We start from the raw sequence: 19,270 nt of genomic DNA, 5'->3' as shown, positions 1-19,270 counted from the left end.
AGATTCAAATCAGAACTTTTTTCAACTTTGGGAAACGTAGAACAATCAGCAAAAGCTGATTGTGGTGCCCTGCAGACATTGTTGGACTCCCAGCTCCATTTTCCAGTGACACCTAAATAGTATCATATTCTTCTGTCATGTAGAAGAATAAATGCAGACCAGGATTGTAAGAGCTACTTCAAGCATCCTCAAAGCTTTCACTAGTCCAGTGGAATTTCATGCTTTTCTTCTTATGTCCCAGCCCCACTCCACAGAACTAGATATGGCACATAACTTTATCTGCATTAGGCATGTTCAGATTTTCATAGGAATACTGGGGTAGTGTGCTGTATAACTTCAGTTTTCTGGTAAGATAGTCTTCAGAAAATAACTCAAATTTTAGGGTGCTTGGTTTATAGTTGACTAGCTTTTGTGCCTCCTTTTCGATTGATCTAAAAGGCATTATAGCACCTCTTACAAGTTTAAACTATCTCTTAATGGCTCCTGAATTCATTATTGTATCATCATTGCATTTGGTTGTTGGAAAGCAGTGACTGGATAAAGTTTGGCATATCCTAGTTATGGGAAAATGTCAGATCAGCTAAGAGTATGCAGGAATCATTCTTTTTTTTGTTTGTTGTTTTTAACCTGGAATTTCCTTCATTTTGTTAAGGTTCCAAGTAAGATCAATTATGTTCAGAGTTAACTTTCAGTGGTTTACTTGTATTAAGTTAGATCTGGTGTTCTGTATATATCATGTATTTTGAATTGCCCTGGGGCAGGCTGGGAGATTGTTAGCATCTTATGTATTTTCTGAAAAAATACTATTTAAAACTACAAAAAGGGTTACCAAGATAATGCCCATGGGTGCCAGTGTGCCCACCAGAGCCTCCTATGGCACCTGTGATTGATCTCAGTAAATACACATCCAAAGTCCACAGTGCACGAAAGACAGCTTGCTTCTCCTGCTTAGCTCTTGTTTGCACTGGTTCGACCTCTTAAACATCCTCGCATTTCATTGGATGCTAGGATTGGATACCTAGCCTTCCTCCCGTATGTTCTGAACAGAGGAGAGGTATAACAAGATTTTCTCTGTGAGTGAACGTGGTGGGGGCTGATGGAGGTGCCTTTCCAGCCCATCGATGGGGTGGTTGATGTGGGGGCATGACTGTACCATTTGTGTACTCCTGTCTCTTTTGCTGCTCTTTTAGATGTTGCAGCCGTTTTATGTTATGCCACCCCCCCCTCCCTCAGTGGCCATCTTGTGGCTGGTGGTCACGGCACTTTCTCAAAATTCCAAGTGTGCCCAATGGCCCAAAAAGGTTGGCGACCATAAAAAAGCAAGTTGTTTGCAGTAGAATGGCATTTACATCTCAGCCTAATCAAGCATTTGGTCTCATGAAAGTGAATTGCTAATATACACTGGAAGACATAAGGAAACTTTTAGGCAAACTTTTAATTTTATTTCCCTTAGGTAAGGGACGATTTTCTAGGGCAGGGGACTTCCTTGGATTATGGAAGTTCATACTTTTTGTGCGGTTCCCGAACTACAGTTAAACTTGTTTAAAAGGGTTAGGCAAGCCTTCTTCATACTGGGTAGCTTTAATGGCAATTTATTTAGGGTTGGACGTTATTGTATAGCATATTACATGGCAGGAGCTGAGTGAAGACAGGAAACATGATGGCAAAGCACAACTGTATTATAAAACTGCAGATCTCAAACCTGTAAACTGTATTTTAAAAAAGGATATAGAAGCAATTATATTTTCTGTCTCTATTGTATAGGTCACCCGAAAGGCCTACAGGGGATCTTCGGGAAAGAATGAAGAATAAGCGTCAAGAAATTGAAGCTGAACCACAGAAGCATAATACAGAAGAGCAATCTTCTCCTGTCAGGGTGAGCATGGGATGTTCATATATCTCCTTGCTTTCTTCAGTTGTTTTGGGATGCAAGATTTCCTAATGCGGAACAAAACCGAGCACTGTGTTGCACTTAACCCCAGTTACCTAAGATGTGTTTAGAATTCCCTGGTCAGGATCCATTGATCCTAACAACTAGTTCTGTATTCCCAAGCAGGGTTGTGTTTGTGTTCTCAAACAACAACACCACATCACACTGTCCCTGCCTGGCCCATGCCGAAAACAAACCCCTTTTGACATAGGGCAAAGCAGTTTATGACATAACATGAGATTTTCCTGTTCCTAGGGGAAAGTTCACTGAGCAAGTCCAAGCCATTGGGTGCACCATAGATAGGACTTCTTAAATGTGTTTTTTTTTTTATTATCTTGGCCTTAACTTCTCAATGTAGATTATGGATGGGGCCCACACATACATGAGCGGACATGTGTGCATATAACGGGGATTTTTCCACCTCTCTTCTCCACTGAGCTTGCCTCCTGTGACAACCAATCCTCTCCTGGGGGTTGGAAGTTCACTTGCATAAGAAGCCTGGACCCAGTTTCTGCCAATTTTGTGTGTGCTACATCAGACTTTTCCAAGCATTTCCCCAAACCACAGGACAGTTTTTTTAGCTCCACTGGAGGAAGGTCTGAGAAAGCCTCGCGCAAGGGAACATTTGCACAACAGTGGTGAAAACTCACCTTAAGATTTTCACCTCTGCCCAATTGAAAAAGATTGTATGTTTAATATTATATTAAAACCTAGCCAAAATTGCTTCAGCATATATACAAGTTAAACTCATTAAGGGTTCAGTAGAACACAATCTTCAATTTTCTGTGGTATTTACTACTAGAAGGAAGTCATGGTAGTTTATTTGAGAAAGGTTCCTCTGTGCTAAATTGGATATAAACCAGAACAAAAATCCCTTTTTTTTCTTTGTACAAAAATTGAGAACTGAGATGCAATCTGTACAGACATAGATTTCTGAGGCCTGGAATCTTTACTTCGTGTGACAACATTGGTAGCTGAAAGCTCTAGTTAGAGTGTGCATTGCTTAAGAAATATGAAGCTTCTGTTGCTTTTCAGATTCTCTAAGAAACCAGTCTTCTAATGGCTCCTTAAGGTGTCTTTTTACAGCCTTAATTATTTTAAATGAAATGAGTTCTCCAAAGCGTTAACTTAATCCCCCCAAATATTGGATTGCATCCAGTGAAGTCATCCCATTAAAACACAAGGACTGTACAATGGGACTTCCTCTTCCTGACTCGCCCACTGCAAATTAGCTCCACACTGTTGAGGGAACTCCCGGAACAGATTGTGGGTGGGCACAGGGGGAAGAAGTTCTGTGGCAGAGGTGGAAATCCTTGCAATAGTGGGACAACTTCATTGGACGCTACCCTAAGACTTCAGTGGTTCAGAATGTAAATACTTTTCAGGATCCTAAAATATGGTTGACCAAGGGAAAATAATGTAAAATGCTCCACATCACTGTCAAATGCTCATGAATGTCTAAAATGCTCATGAAGGTCACATTTTCCGAGTCTGATGAGTGACTCTAGGACTCCCAAGTGCTTTTTAGTATGTCCCCTAATTTCCCATCAGATTTTGTCAGACAAAATCATAGTAATTTGCCTGTCAAGACCCCCAAACCCATAACGATAATCAGCTTTTCTTTTTAAAAGAAATGGCTGAAATAAGTAACAACACTTGATTGGATTGTTTATAGAAGTTCTAAATTGAAGCAGTGTGGGGAAATCTTGCATTTTGGATGGAATAACTGGCCGATTCGGAAGGAAAACTTCATTTTCAGGTTCCATGTGTGAGTGGTTTGTTTATATCATTACTTGTATATATTAAAATGCTTGGAAGCTGACTAACCCATGAGGGTATTGAAATTATTAGTTCTCTGACAATTGGTCCAAACATAAACCAAGGCACCCTGGTCAGTAACTAGGCTGAAAAGGGGACATTTTAAAATCTGATTGTCGACCCATGACCATGCATGGCAAATCCTGAGCAGTTTTAGTGTTTATGAATATTGCTTGACATCACAGTACTGATCAGCCAACAAGACAGAGGCAGTATATGATTATATGGCTTTCAGCCTACTCGTTCTCCCTAACCAATCTGCGAAATTTCATAGCCATGCAGAAAGTTGTTGGGGTGTATGTGTGTGTTAGTGGGCAATATTCCCCGCCCCTGATTTCCCCCGTTCAACACCCCAGTTTCTGGCCCTGTCACATTCAGAGCCAAACACTGGATCCTTCCCCCTGGATCCTGAAGACCCAGGCTTTTTAAGGTGGTGACTGTTGTAGAAAGGGCAAAGAGACAAGCCTTTTGCAGATTAAGCCTCCTAGTCCAGTTTGCTGCAGTAATGAATGCAGCATGCTTGAGGGACAGGTAAGGGAATCTCTTACCTGTACCTTCCTGCCAAGGAGCTGAGCACAGTTTTTGCGTTTGGGGAGGTTAAAGATTCAGAAATGCATCTTCTCCTTCCGCTTGGTTGCAGGGGAGTGATTACCACCTCTTGTTTGATATGGAAGAAAGGAATATATCACCCCACCTTGCCTCTTGTTTATACAATTAAAATATACTCTGGAGTATTTTTGTGTCCCTGAAGCCAATGCTTTCCCCCCTGATTAACATTGTGGTCTTTTGCATACTTGCACCAGTCTTATAGGGTAGCTGTTTAAAACTTAGCATTTGCCAGGGAATGATCCATCTATGCTGACGTATTAATTTGTTCTGCTGATGTATCTTGCATTTGTTTTATGAATGTGATCTTACTGCTGATTTCGTGCTGTTCATCACACTGCGGCATTTTTTCAAACGTGGTCTTTGTAAAATAAATTAGCAAGCAAGCATAGGTCTGAAAAGTGAATAGCATTCACCTGGTGAGTGTGTAAATGCAAAATGGAGCCTCCGGTTGTTTTAGAAATTAAGGGTTGGAAATGAAGATACAGCTGTCCTCTTAACTTCCTCGGGCCCTTTCCTGCACAGCTTCTATATGCCCACAAGGGCTTAATGGTGTGGATATAAGATCTCTACATCCAGCACCCTCTTTGCAGGGCTGCCTTAGTGATTCAGCTCACCCCTGCTTTCTACCTATCCAGTAGCTACTCCTCTCTGTTTTCAGGCCTGTATTTTGTCTCCCACCCACACAAGTCCTACTGGAAATTAAGCTCTAACATTTCCAGACATCTGGCTGAGTAACTTGCACCCTTCTAACTAGTGAGCTTTTCTTACAGCTGGTTCAGTAGCTCTGTTTTGAGGACCTGAAATCCCACCACAGGAGATAGCACAGAAATTCCTGAGCTGGTTTCAGGGTGTGTAAGAGGGGAGGGAAGCCCAGTTTACACTAGAGGAGGTCCTTTTGTGGGCTTCCACTTGCACGGCTGATTAGTTGGATCCCACCCATATTTTAATATCCTGATTTGTGAATAAACTGACATTTGAACCAACCAGTTTCCTGAGTTTGGACGCTAAGGAAACTCTTCATTCAGAACCGATATCAACAGCCTTGTTTTATTTCCTAATTGTTCAATCCCCAAGCTTCGTGCCTGCTTTTAGATTTCTAAGCATTATATCTGAACTAAGCCTTTCTCTTTTTTCAGTTCTTGTTGTAGGTATTCCTTGACACACACGGCATACTAGAGGGAAGAGTATGTTCTATAAGTCTGAGTTTTCAACCTATTCTTTTTTTTAATATCTGGAACTTAGAAAAAGCAAACCCTTCTTGAATGTTTTCATAAAAAAGCAATTAGAGTCATGAAGTAGGGGTGTGTGGCAGAAACACCCCAGCCCCCCCGCTAAATGTGCCTGCTTCCAACTATTGTTTTTAAAAATCAACTGACTTACTATTTATTTATTTGAATTTCTATACCACCTTTTATCCAAGGATCACAGGGCAGTTTATAATATAAAAACACAAAAATACATTACGTAGTAAGAAACAAAACAACACACGCCCACAGTTCTAAAGGCCTGTTTTGTTTGAATTTGCCTGTTTTGTTTTCCTCTGTAGAAAGAGTCCTCCAGGGGGAGGCACAGGGGGAAGGAAGATATTAAAATTACCAAGGAGAGAACTCCAGAAAGTGAAGAAGAAAATCCCGACTGGGAGACAAACAGAGACGGTAGGTGCCATGACCTACTACATTCATGGAGCCAAAATAAAAAATGGACTGAGAGAACTGCAAAGGAGTGAACTTGAATTCTTAATAAATCTAACTCCTGAAATAAAATTATTTTTAGTAGCTTTTGAATCCTGAGTAGTTTTTAAATAAGAAAGTAGACTAGACAAGATTGGATACAGGGTATGCAAGAAAAGTGTATTGGTTTGTCTAGTTTTAAAATCTCTCTTTTCAAAATACACTTTAAAATATGTAATGTGGAAGCATTACATAACAGCCCAGATGGAGAGCAAAAAATCACTGTTGAATGGAGAGGGAAATGAATGTAACAATAAGGCTTTCAGAACGATCAGACCATGTATTATATAAAGGCACATTTAATAGTAGTCGAACGGTCCCTTTAGCACAGGAAAAAGCAGTTCTGATGGAGTGGAGAAGCATTGGTGATGGCACATTTTTCTGCCCATCTTTTCCCCTGTCTAAATCTCCTTGTGTTAGACTAAGACAAGTGTTGTTCATAGGATAAAAGTGAGATAAATAACCAGTTATGCTACCCGGAACTCTTTGGGGAAAGCATTATTTAAAAATAGGTAATTTAAAGAATTACCTTTCAGGGTAACATAGTTTAGGCCGCTGACATCACTGAATAATTTCAGTTCTAAAAATCAGCGTCTTCCTGATTCCTAGTAATGTTACGTTGATCACCCTGAACCCTAATATCCTTATCCATTAAATCAGTGTTCCTCAACTTGGTTCCCCGGCTGATGTTGGACTATATCTCCCACCATCGCTAGTTAGCAGGACCAGTAGTCAGGGATGTTGTTGAACAGCCGGGGACCCAAGATTGCATCAAATTATAGTCATCCTATAGTTGACATGTTTTTACTATAGAGAATGTCAAGGATACCATTTCACTGACTTCTTTTGTTTGCTTTAATAAATTAAGATTCTGATAACGGAGACGTTAACTACGATTATGACCACGAGCTTTCTTTGGAAATGAAGCGTCAGAAGATCCAGAGAGAGTTAATGAAGCTTGAAGAAGAAAACATGGAGAAAAGGGAAGAGATAGTGATTAAAAAGGAGGTTTGTATCTCAAAAATAAAACACCACCTAGCCAATAGAAGTTTAAGAATTAAGACTTGAACAAGCCTTCAGGATAATAGTAGTTAGTGACGCATATGTTGCTGATAATGGCATACACTGTGTGCTACGTGCTCTTGAGCTTCCTTTTAGCTCCACAAATAAATGTGGAGTCACAACAATTTGTTTTTATTTACTTCATAAAATTTATAAAACACTTGAATGTAAAGAAAAAAGTCAAAGCAGTTTACAAAAAACAAAATTATCACCAAGTTATAACAATAGTATAAGACATTTGAAAAGCTAGAATAATAGACTAAAAACAGATTAAAGCTCATATCAACTTTCTAAACATCAGGGTAAACATGTCAAAAAAATATTTTTAGCAGGCACCGAATAGGAGCGGGTTTTGTGTGGCACCTGTAATAGTTCTGCCAATCAAAGTGGTTGAGTGAGCCCATACAGGGTAAAGCAGTTTTCGTAAATAAAACCAAGTTGTTCAGGGGTTTATCTACTAATAAGGACCCTGACCATTGGATCCAGTTGTGACCGACTCTGGGGTTGCGGTGCTCATCGCGCTTTATTGGCCAAGGGAGCCGGCATACAGCTTCCGGGTCATGTGGCCAGCATGACTATGCCGCTTCTGGCTAACCAGAGCAGCACACAGAAATGCCGTTTACCTTCCCACCGGAGCGGTACCTATTTATCTACTTGCACTTTGACGTGCTTTTGAACTGCTAGGTGGGCAGGAGAAGGGACCGAGCAACGGGAGCTCACCCCGTTGCAGGGATTCGAACCGCCGACATTCTGATTGGCAAGTCCTAGGCTCTGTGGTTTAACCCACAGCGCCACCCGCGTCCCTTATCTACTAATAGTAACACCTTGAATTGGCCTGGTAGCAAATTAGCAACCAGTGCACCACTCTTTATCCTTTTTGTCATTTCGTACTTCATTTTCATTAAATTGTTTTTAATATTGTGCTTTAATATTGTAACCCACCCTGGGTTCTTAGACTGAAGGGTGGATAATTGATACAAATAATAATTTTGAATGATTTCCGTGATCTCAACCTTCAGCAATACTTTGATAAACGTCTTCACAACATGTGTGTATATCCCAATCAAGTTGTCTTTGTATCTGCATTTACGTAGCCAAAACCACAGCACTTGTGAGCCAGAGAGCAAGAATCAGAGTTGGAGTAACCCTGAGACACAAATACAAAAGAATATTTAAGGGAATGAACTCGAAAGGGGTGGGGGCAGAAAACAATGGCATGTTGTTGAGAGATTGAGGGGGTGTAGGAAACTAGAAGGGACAGGAGTTAGAAGACAGACTTGGAAGACAGAAACAGTTACGTGTACATAAAGAACCACCTCTCTGCCTGGGTATATCACTTCTAGTTCACACTGAGAAGCTGTTTTTAAATGTCCATAGGGATGAAGGCGTGAAACAAGAGGAAGGTAAAGGGTAAAGGGACCCCTGACCATTAGGTCCAGTCGTGACCGACTCTGGGGTTGCAGCGCTCATCTTGCTTTATTGGCCGAGGGAACCGGCGTACAGCTTCTGGGTCATGTGGCCAGCATGACTAAGCCGCTTCTGGCAAACCAGAGCAGTGCATGGAAACACCGTTTACCTTCCCGCCGGAGCGGTACCTATTTATCTACTTGCACTTTGACGTGCTTTTGAACTGCTAGGTGGGCAGGAGAAGGGACCGAGCAACGGGAGCTCACCCCGTCACGGGGATTCGAACCGCTGACCTTCTGATTGGCAAGCCCTAGGCTCTGTGGTTTAACCCACAGCACCACCTGCGTCCCACCCAAGAGGAAGGTATTTGCAGATTAAACCCCGAAGTTTGCTGAACACAGCCTGACTGGAAGAGGAAAGAAAGAAATGGAGCAGAAAATCTGAACAGAAGCATTCCACATTGCGACTTTTTGTTGCTGGACTCGTAGCAATGTAAAGCAAATTGGGGCATTAACAAATTTATTGTTTCCCTTTGTTAAGATTTCTCCAGATGCTATTGGGTCAAAATTATCCTCACCTTCACCCAGAAAATCTAGCAAATCTCCAAAACTGCGATCAAGCCCCAAATCTTCCTCCTCAACTGCTAAGAGGGAGAAAAAGACTTCTGCAGTTTCTTCACCCCTCTTGGACCAACAGAGGTTAGTATATATGCATGTTTGGTAAAAGAAAATGTGTGTTATTCCTTGAGTGGTGATGTGGCCTAAAATTTGTTGAATGGGATGGATAGTGCTGGTTGTTTATCTTAGCCAGAGCTCCCTGAGTATTAGAGGGGGGAAAATGCTTTGCGTTGTTTTCTACAGTCAAGTGGTAGATAATTTTTATGACATGAATAAGTAACATTTATGTTATTTGAAATTTGTGAAGCTTCAAATAACATCTGCAGTAATAAATACCTTGAATTGTTCTAAATGTTGTGGATAGAATGGGATGACCTTTTGCTGACATAACATGCAAGCATAGTTCATTTTCTTTATCCAAAGTTAAGAATTATTCCTCGGTATCTCAGCCATAATTCAGATTGACTGCAAACCAAGCTACAGAACCCTGCTTTGCAGTGTGTTCGCAAAGTGTGGTTTTCATTGTCTGCACCAACCAAAGCATGCCTAAAGCAACTTTGCCACCTCTAACCTTTCCGCTTGCAAGGTGGCAAACAGGTCTCCCTGCAGATTCTCAGTGGGTTGAGATTTCTCTCAGCAGTTTAAATGGTCGTTTCCCTGTTCTTAACCAAGGATCAAGTAACAAAACCAAGTTTCATGTCAGATGTTGTTTAAACAGTTCATGAGAAATAAATTAAAATTATTCGTAAAAATAAAATAATTTCTCTTGGCTTCAAAGGAAAGAAATGTTGGAAATTATAATCAAAACATTAGAGATGACATGGGATAATTATGTAATCTAATGGATTGATGTTTGTGTATCTTAATCTGCTTTATGATCTTTTTGAACAATGATGAAATGTAAATAATCAGCTCTTGGGTTGGGGCAACTATCTAAAATGTTTTCAAATGTTTTCAATGGTTCTAATTTTGGTTCCTGTTTTGTTTTTGTTGGGTTGGTATTGGTTAAATGTTTAGTTGGGGTAGGCGGTTATTTTAATTGAGTATAACCGTAAACTTTATTATTTTTTGTTACCATTATTGGATTCTGTTGATTTACTGGTTTCTGTTATTATTGGTTTCTGTTGGTTTGTTTGATGCTTCTTTAGGATTTACAGTGGTGCCTCGCAAGACGAAATTAATTCGTTCCGCAAGTTTTTTCTTCTTGCGAGTTTTTCGTCTTGCGATGCACGGTTTCCCATAGGAATGCATTGAAAATCAATTAATGCGTTCCTAGGGAAACCGACTTCAGACCAGGTCCGGGGACAGTCTGTCCCCCGACCTCTTCTGAAGGCTGGGGGGGGGGACAAGGGCTTTTCTTCCCACCCCCAGCATTTTAAAAAACCCCGGGACAGCGGAGGGCTTTTCCGCTGTCCGGGGCGATTTAAAAGCCCCTGGGAAGGCAGGCGGGGGGGCAAAGACTTTTGCCCCCCGCCAGCCTTCAGAAGAGGTCCTGGACCTCTTCTGAAGGCTGGCGGGGGCGAAAGTCTTTGCTCCCCCCCGCCTGCCTTCAAAAGCTGTCCGGCCAAGGCTTCGCGGACCTCTCCGCAAGCAGCGGCAGCGCTGCCGCTGCTGGCGGAGAGTTGCCAGCATGCCGAAGCCTGCGCGCGCTGACATCAGCGCGCCCAGGCTTCGCGGACCTCTCCTGCCTTCAAAAGCCGTCCGGGATAGCGGGAAGCGCTTCCCTGCTATCCCGGACTGCTTTTAAAATACTGGCGCTGGGGAGCAAAGCCTTTCGGCCCCCGCCAGCCTTCCTGGACCTCTTCTGAAGGCCAGAGGGGGGGGGAAGGCTTTGCTCCCGACCGCTAGCATTTAAAAGAGGTCCCCGGAGATTTCCCTATGGGCTTTCGTCTTGCAAAGCAAGCCCATAGGGAAATTCGTTTTGTGAAGCGCCTCCTTAACAGAAAACCCTTTCGTCTAGCGGGTTTTCCGTCTTGCGAGGCGTTCGTCTTGCGGGGTACCACTGTATTTTTTTTTAAGTTTGATGTTTTCTTGTGTTTTTATATATTTTGAAAGCTGCCCAGAGTGGCTGAGGAAACCCAGCCAGACGGACGGGATATAATTTTTTTTATTATTATTATCAACTCACATCTGGTATGCTTTCTGGGTTTTTTCTTTAGAATAATACTTTGTTGCTCTGTACAGTCGTACCTCCGCTTACGTATCCCTCTGGATATGTAAACTTCAGGATGCGTTGGCAGCAAACCCAGAGGTATTTTTCCAGGTTTCGCCGTGTGCGCATGTGCAAAAGCGCTTTACGTGCCGCGCGCATGCGCAGAAACGGTCCTCCGGTTGCAGATTCCTTGGGATGCAGCAGGACTTCCGGAACGGATCCCGTTCGCAACCGGAGGTCCCACTGTACTTGAGTCTGTTCCAATTTGAATATGTACCTTCAGTAAAGGAACAATCATTCAATATCAGTTTACATTATTAGGGGACCCAATGACATTTTTGCTCAATTTTTAGCTGCAATACCAGTGCAGCTCTGTGCAATTGTAGCAGCCTCTTGGGGGCCCTGGACAAGCTTTTGTGTGCTCAGATTCACCAGATGGATTAGTCTCAATCACGTGCAGCAAGTTGATGCTGAGAAACAGCTCTTGCTGTAGAGCAACCATCATGCAAAGCTGGTCGCATGAGGCTTCTGCATGGCAACCACATTGTGAGCAGCAGTCCTCCCTTTCAATGGCTACGGCAGATTTGGAGTGAGAATATATTATGGTGGTGGTAATTGCTTTGAAACTTTAGGTAACTTTCCCCCAGCCTTTTGGAGTGCAGCTCTAGTTCAGGTAACATTTTGTGATTCAAGGCACACCGATTAACCCTTCCAACACTTGTTTTCTCAACCTGTTTTAGGAGTTCGAAAACTAACCACAGTAAAAAGAAAGGTCCTCGTACGCCTAGTCCTCCACCGCCAATACAAGAAGACACGGCACAAGGAAAGAAACATAAGGAGAAACACAAAGCGAAAGAGCGGTTAGAAGAGAACCCAAGGGAGGTGAAAGAGAGAGGCCGTGACTTTGAAAGACACAATAAAGAGAAAAAAGAGAAACAAAGGTATTTTTAATGTTTGTGTATAGTTGTTTGTCTAATTTTGCTACATCTGTAATTCGTAGACTACTAAACACTCAAGGGCTTATGTCCAGCTTGCCACCACTTAAGGCTTTTGATTTGTCGTCTGTTTACATTTCCCTGATCACATGATACACTACAAGTTTTGGAACTTACTTGTTGCGATCTGAAAGTGAGCAAACAATACCTGAAATCCAGAAATGGAAGGCAGTCTTCAGCAAGGCCCACCTTAGCTAAGTGATGACCATTTGCAGCACATATGGCATCTCTTCCTGGTTCCCTTCTTTATTTACAGTTGGATGGGAATTGAGCTTCACTTGGCTTGTTCATAGTCTCCCATGGCTGCCAAGCTTCGAGAGAGCAGCAAAAATACCAGACCTCGGTCTCATAAGCTAGGATACACTGTACGGATGACACTAAACCTTGGGTGGTCCACAGGTGGTTGACATAGTGGAACTTGGAGGACCTCAGAGGGAGAACATTTTCAGGAGGTTGCCAGCAGCTACTTAGTGCTGCCATCCCCCAAACTGGATAGCAGCTCCATAGATACCTGCCAGGACTAACAGCTCTCACCAGTTCATTATCGAAGGACTGCAGAAAGCTCTGAGAAGGGTGCAAGTTCATCTCTAGCCAAAGACATGCTGACCAAAGCTGCAAGGAGTCTTCCATGTCGTTGTTGTTGTTGTTGATGATGATGTTGTTGTTTAGTCATTTAGTCGTGTCCGACTCCTTGTGACGCCATGGACCAGAGCACGCCAGGCACTCCTGTCTTCCACTGCCTCCCGCAGTTTGGTCAAACTCATTTTAGTAGCTTCAAGAACACTGTCCAGCCATCTCGTCTTCTGCCATCCCCTTCTCCTTGTGCCCTCCATCTTTCCCAACATCAGGGTCTTTTCCAGGGAGTCTTCTCTTCTCATGAGGTGGCCAAAGTATTGGAGCCTCAGCTTCAGGATCTGCCCTTCCAGTGAGCACTCAGGGCTGATTTCCTTAAGAATGGAGAGGTTTGATCTTCTTGCAGTCCATGGGACTCGCAAGAGTCTCCTCCAGCACCATAATTCAAAAGCATCAATTCTTTGGCGATCAGCCTTCTTTATGGTCCAGCTTTCACTTCCATACATCACTACTGGGAAAACCATAGCTTTAACTATACAGACCTTTGTTGGCAAGGTGATGTCAAGGTGATGTTATTGATACCATGTACCTATTGCTGTTTGTATATTCCTCAGAGATCCCTCAGAAAGTTCTCATAGACAGAGACGTTCGCCTAGTCCAGAAGAACAGTCTGGTAGTAATTCTTCTCCTTCAAGAGAATATTCTCCTACCACAAGGAGAAGGCAAACATCTTGGGCTCCAGCTAAATCCAGCAGCCATAAACATTCCATTTCGCCATCTTGCAGGTAGAATAATTACTTATATCTTATATTGAAATACTGAACTTGTGTAGCCCAAGATAATTACTGAAAATGGGACACTTTTACATCTACTAAACCTGGGACATGTTTACCTTTTACTGACCAAGCCACCAAACAGATTGGAATCCTGGGGCTCAGGCGTTCCACCACTTTTTCACATATTTGATTTAAGTTTCAACCAGGGGATTGTGGGGAAATCCTGTGGCAACTAGGGAGATACATCTCTGCTTGCAGAGTGGTAGCTTTGTATAATAATGTGTGAAGGTGCTTAGGATTGACTCACTCTTGATGATTGATATTAAAATTGATACCTCTACACTGTCTAGAAACCTGAAATCTAGAAAAAAATCAACCCTGGTTAACAGTCTAGAAATAACATATATATGTATCTTCATATGTGGGATGTTAAATGTACAACAAATTGGTGGTTACACACAGTGTGTAGTACATTTGATACTCAAATGGCCCAAAACACCCCAATTTGCAGAAAAGCCTGAAAAAATGATATCTAAAAAGTTTATGCTACAACATGGGGTGTGGAATGTCCTCTGTCCCCCTTCCTACAATAGCTAGTTAGGCTGCTTTCCATTGTTAGCTACAGTATTGGTTGGTGTGATTTGATACACACATGCTCAGTTTTGTTGCCAAAGGTATGCAAGTTTTGGCTCTGTGAACTCCCCAGGTGGTGAAACCATTTAGGATCTATACATAAGTTGTTTAGAGCTCTTGTGAGAAAGAGCCATGGGATTAGTACAGCAATAATACTAGTCAAACGCTTCTAAAAAGGTCAGAAAATGGAGTGTCATCTCTCCCGCTTAGACATTAACTGTACTCCATAAGTGTTATATTAATTCCATTCCAGATAGAAGTCTGCAATTTGTTTCTCATGTAGACTCATTTCTTGACAGAATAAAAAATACAGTGGTACCTCGGTTGTCGAATGTAATCCGTTCTGGAAGACCGTTCGACTTCCGAAACGTTCGACAATGGAGGCTCAATGGACAGTCCTCAGAATCCATTGAGAAAATGGAGAAACACGCCTCGGAAGCTGTTTGACTTCCGAGGCGCGTTCAAAAACGGAAGCAATTACTTCTGGGTTGGCGGTGTTCGAAAGCCGAAACATTCAGCTTCTGAGACGCTCGAAAACCGAGGTTCCACTGCAGTCCCTATCTGGAACATATATCTATACTTAGAGAATGCAAGCTGTCTGAATGCATCAGCTACGATTTTAGCAAGAAGCTAGCAGCTTAAATATACCCTAGGTCTCTGCATTATTGGTCATGTTACTCAGGATCAAAGTAGAACATCACATCTGAAATCATATGGTTACATACTATGGTTGTCTTCGGATCTCACATTGATGTTATTATATATTGCATAAAACGATTGTCAGAAAATTACTTGCCTTTCTGAGTCCACAACATTATTATTTTGGTCACAGTGTAAGCTAATTGCAAATTGATGGGCAGCATTGTTATGAAATTATCTGTAAATATTCTTTCGTGATCAGAGAAAAATATTTTGTAAATTTAGGCTAGTTGTATTGGATTCATTTTCATCACTTGAAAAAGTGTTGTACAGTGGTACCTCGGGTTAAGTACTTAATTCGTTCCGGAGGTCCGTTCTTAACCTGAAACTGTTCTTAACCTGAAGCACCACTTTAGCTAATGGTGCCTCCTGCTTCCACCACACCGCCGGAGCACGATTTCTGTTCTCATCCTGAAGCAAAGTTCTTAACCTAAGGTACTATTTCTGGGTTAGCGAAGTCTGTAACCTGAAGCGTATGTAACCCGAGGTACCACTGTATAAAGCTCAGGGTGTTCATTCCACAGATTTCCCCCCGATTTCTATGTCTGCAGGTCTGCCTCACCACCAACTCAGCACCATTCTCCCGTGTCCTCAAGACATCACTCTTCCTCATCTCAGTCAGGTTCTTCCATTCAGAGACGTTCTCCTTCGCCACGTCACAAAAGAACTCCTTCTCCCTCTTACAAAAGGACCGCTTCCCCACCTGTAGGCCGTTCTTCGTCTCCTTATCCTCACCGAACCGAACCTTCTCAGCAAAAGCAGACCCCTTCGAGGCATCGTTCACCAGTGCGGGAGAGAAGCCGGCATGATCGTGAACGGATTTCACAGTCGCATGATCGTGAACGGATTTCACAGTCACATGATCGACGCCACGAAAGGAGGGATGGTATGAATAGGGATAAGAATAAAAGCAAACTTTTTATTTGTAATCTGTAAGAACAGTTTTTTTTAAGTTACAAGAGGCCAGGCATTATTTCTCCCAAGAGTTGTTAAACTCAAATATCAAATTGCTGGCTGCTGTCTTAACTACAAAAGACATCATTACTAGCATCATCAAGCTTATTGAGAAAAGTTAATGGGGTTGTTGATCTAACTCATGTCCTGGGAGTTAATAATAAACCATTAGTAAATCTTTTAGAATAAAAGAGCTTGCTGAGGAAGAAAACGAATATGCTGCTGCAAAGGGAAGTTACTGTTCATCACCTTTCTAGAATTCTTTGAGGGTGTTAACAACCGTGTGATCAGTGAACATTGTATACCCTGATTTTTCAAAAGCCCTTGCCAACTCTTTTCTCTGTGCAAAAACTGTGGAAATTCAGTAGGAATGCCATAAATGGAAAGCACTTTTTTATTATTGATAACTGGTTAAAGATAGGAGGCTGATGGGTCTAAATTAGTCACATTGGTGAAAGCCTGAGCAGATTCAGAATGACTTCTCTGAAGTGGCACAAGAGTAGAATGGCAGAAGAGAAGCGGGATGAGTACAAAATGATAAAACAAAAACAAAACTTTGTACAAATCAGCAATCTTTGGAAATCATAATGTAAAATTGCTGTGAGCAGAGCTCAGTATGTTGCAGGATTAGGGAGATGGAATGCAATATTCTTTGTTTTTAAGTATGTTTAAAATGTGTTTTGCCACAACAGCCTGATTGATTGCATTAGATTTATATCAAGCTTTGCCTGGAGTATTGAACAAAATGCACATTAGCCCCCTCCAAAAGAGAGGTAGAGAGTTTGTGTGACTTTTCGTTTAAGAAACATAGGTGTCTTAAGGGATTGGATGGATACCACCATGACCCTTTAAAAATGTTACTACTCTGCTCACAGCGTTTCTTGTAGTTTTAATAGATTGCAGTTTAATATTAGGACTGTTTGTGTAATTGACTGTTCAACTGCAGGTGTGCTAAATTCACTTTCAGAGTCGAGAGGAAAAAGGGGAAGAGAGAGAGACACTCGAGAGGAACGTGACTATGACCAAGAACAGAGCGCTCCCAGGGATCACAGAGACGATCGAGAATCGAGGGATGGGCGGGACGGGCGGGACCGAAGGGAAACCAGGGATAACAGAGACCGTAGGGATTTTAGAGAATCTCGAGACACTCGGGACTCACGGGACACAAGGGGCTGTAGCAGAGACAATAAAGAAGGTCGCGATCAGAGAGACCTGCGTTCTGCACGGGACACCCATGACTACAGAGACCGCGAGTGCCGAGACTCCCATAAAAAGGAAGAGCAGTATTTGGAGGAATCACGTAGCTATGGAAGAACCCATGGCAGAGAAGAGAGCTCTCGTTCCGAAACGAGGACAGACTCGAGAAGTGAGAGTAGAAATGAATCTAGAACTTCTGGAAGAAGTAGAGGAAGAGGACCTGAATTATCGGACAAAGGTATAATAAATGAAATGCTGTTTTTTTGTTGCATGATTCAGAGGCAAATTTCATTAAAGTTGAACTGTTTTCCTTCACTAAATCTCCTTTCACCATTAAAATCCTGTCGGCCTTCTGCCCCACTTACAAACTACAGACACTATCCTGTTTAATTTATCTGCAACCTTGTGGGTATTCCAAAGAGTTATGAAATACTAAGGAGCAGATGGGTAATGGGAAGGTAGAAATCCACTTGATTGTTGCCTTTTTAATAAGCATTTGCTTTTATGTGTTAAGAGAGCTAATATTAGACTGTATTTTTCTACATCGCCACTCCGATCCGTTCCACCTCTGCTTCATGAGATTGTCCCAGATTTCTTACCCAGCAGGTAAACTATCAAGTTTAGGGGATACAATTTTAATTCACCAGTGAACCTACTGAGAAAATAACAGTCTGATAGTGAAATTCAACAGGGTTGTCCCACTTGTGCAGCAGACTTCCGCTCATGTAAATAGGATTGTCCTGCCATCTCCTCCCTCCTCTCCTGTCCCGGACTCCAGATCCATTTCAGAGAGTTACAAGACACTTCAGCATATTTAGAGAGTCACAGGAGGCTACAGTGCAAGGAGAGGAAGGGGAAGTGACGCGGCAGCTAAAAAAGCCAATGCAATTCTGGGCTGCATCAATAGGAGTATAGCATCTAGATCAAGGGAAGTAATAGTGCCACTGTATTCTGCTCTGGTCAGACCTCACCTGGAGTACTGTGTCCAGTTCTGGGCACCACAGTTCAAAAGGACACTGACAAACTGGAACGTGTCCAGAGGAGGGCAACCAAAATGGTCAAAGGCCTGGAAACGATGCCTTATGAGGAATGGCTAAGGGAGCTGGGCATGTTTAGCCTGGAGAAGAGGAGGTTAAGGGGTGATATGATAGCCATGTTCAAATATATAAAAGGATGTCATATAGAGGAGGGAGAAAGGTTGTTTTCTGCTGCTCCAGAGAAGCGGACACGGAGCAATGGATCCAAACTACAAGAAAGAAGATTCCACCTAAACATTAGGAAGAACTTCCTGACAGTAAGAGCTGTTCGACAGTGGAATTTGCTGCCAAGGAGTGTGGTGGAGTCTCCTTTTTTGGAGGTCTTTAAGCCGAGGCTTGACAACCATATGTCAGGAGTGCTCTGATGGTGTTTCCTGCTTGGCAGGGGGTTGGACTCGATGGCCCTTGTGGTCTCTTCCAACTCTATGATTCTATGATTCTAAGTAACTGCTGAGTCCGCCGGCACAACACTGGCTCTCACCGTACATGTATTTTTAAGTTAAAACTAATTATAAACATTTTTAGATTATGAAAAAAGGTTTTCGTGATTCTGTAACCTTTCAGCACGGCAGCAGGCCACCTCCCTGTGCTTTTCTACATGTCTGTTTTCATTAGGTAGTCGAGGAGCAAGGGGATCTCAGGTCGACAGCCACAACACCAGCAGCAGCTACCACGACAGCTGGGAATCTCGGAGCAGTTATCCCGACAGGGATCGCTACGAAAACCGTGAGCACACGAGGGATTCTTCCTTTGAAAGAAGGCATGGGGAAAGGGACAAGCGTGACAACAGAGAGAGAGGTAGGCGCTGTTTATACTTGTATCAGCAAGTAGCTGAAGCAGAACAGTTTCCTAAGGACAGTTATGCAGGGGGGAGAGTGATTGTTAACAATTGAATAAAGAGGGAAATGGGCTCCCTGTATTAAAGAAAGGCAGGTAGAAAGTGTCTCCCCAGGGTGAGAGACTGGGAGAAGAAGTAGGCTCCCAGGTGGAAGAATCTATCACCTCTGTATGTGGATAAATGACAGGGTATACAGTGATACCTCAGATTACATACGCTTCAGGTTACATACGCTTCAGGTTA

At 42.5% G+C, this 19,270-nt stretch overlaps 1 protein-coding gene across 3 annotated transcripts in view; it reads left to right on the top strand.

Moving 5' to 3' along the window:
- Positions 1–19,270, top strand: part of ZC3H13 (zinc finger CCCH-type containing 13) — a 51,188-nt gene that overhangs the window by 20,483 nt on the left and 11,435 nt on the right. For all 3 annotated transcript variants that reach the window (XM_083493744.1, XM_083493746.1, XM_083493745.1), the window contains 9 exons: positions 1,765–1,876; positions 5,904–6,012; positions 6,956–7,095; positions 9,097–9,254; positions 12,066–12,266; positions 13,508–13,678; positions 15,553–15,887; positions 16,923–17,390; positions 18,805–18,987. In XM_083493744.1, coding sequence (XP_083349870.1) covers positions 1,765–1,876; positions 5,904–6,012; positions 6,956–7,095; positions 9,097–9,254; positions 12,066–12,266; positions 13,508–13,678; positions 15,553–15,887; positions 16,923–17,390; positions 18,805–18,987 — 1,877 coding nt within the window. The remainder of the gene's footprint in view (positions 1–1,764; positions 1,877–5,903; positions 6,013–6,955; positions 7,096–9,096; positions 9,255–12,065; positions 12,267–13,507; positions 13,679–15,552; positions 15,888–16,922; positions 17,391–18,804; positions 18,988–19,270) is intronic.

Source organism: Podarcis liolepis, assembly GCF_965112155.1.
Source record: "Podarcis liolepis genome assembly, chromosome: 3".
NCBI classification, from domain to species: Eukaryota; Metazoa; Chordata; class Lepidosauria; order Squamata; family Lacertidae; genus Podarcis; species Podarcis liolepis.
This window is presented reverse-complemented; position numbering and strand designations above follow the sequence as displayed.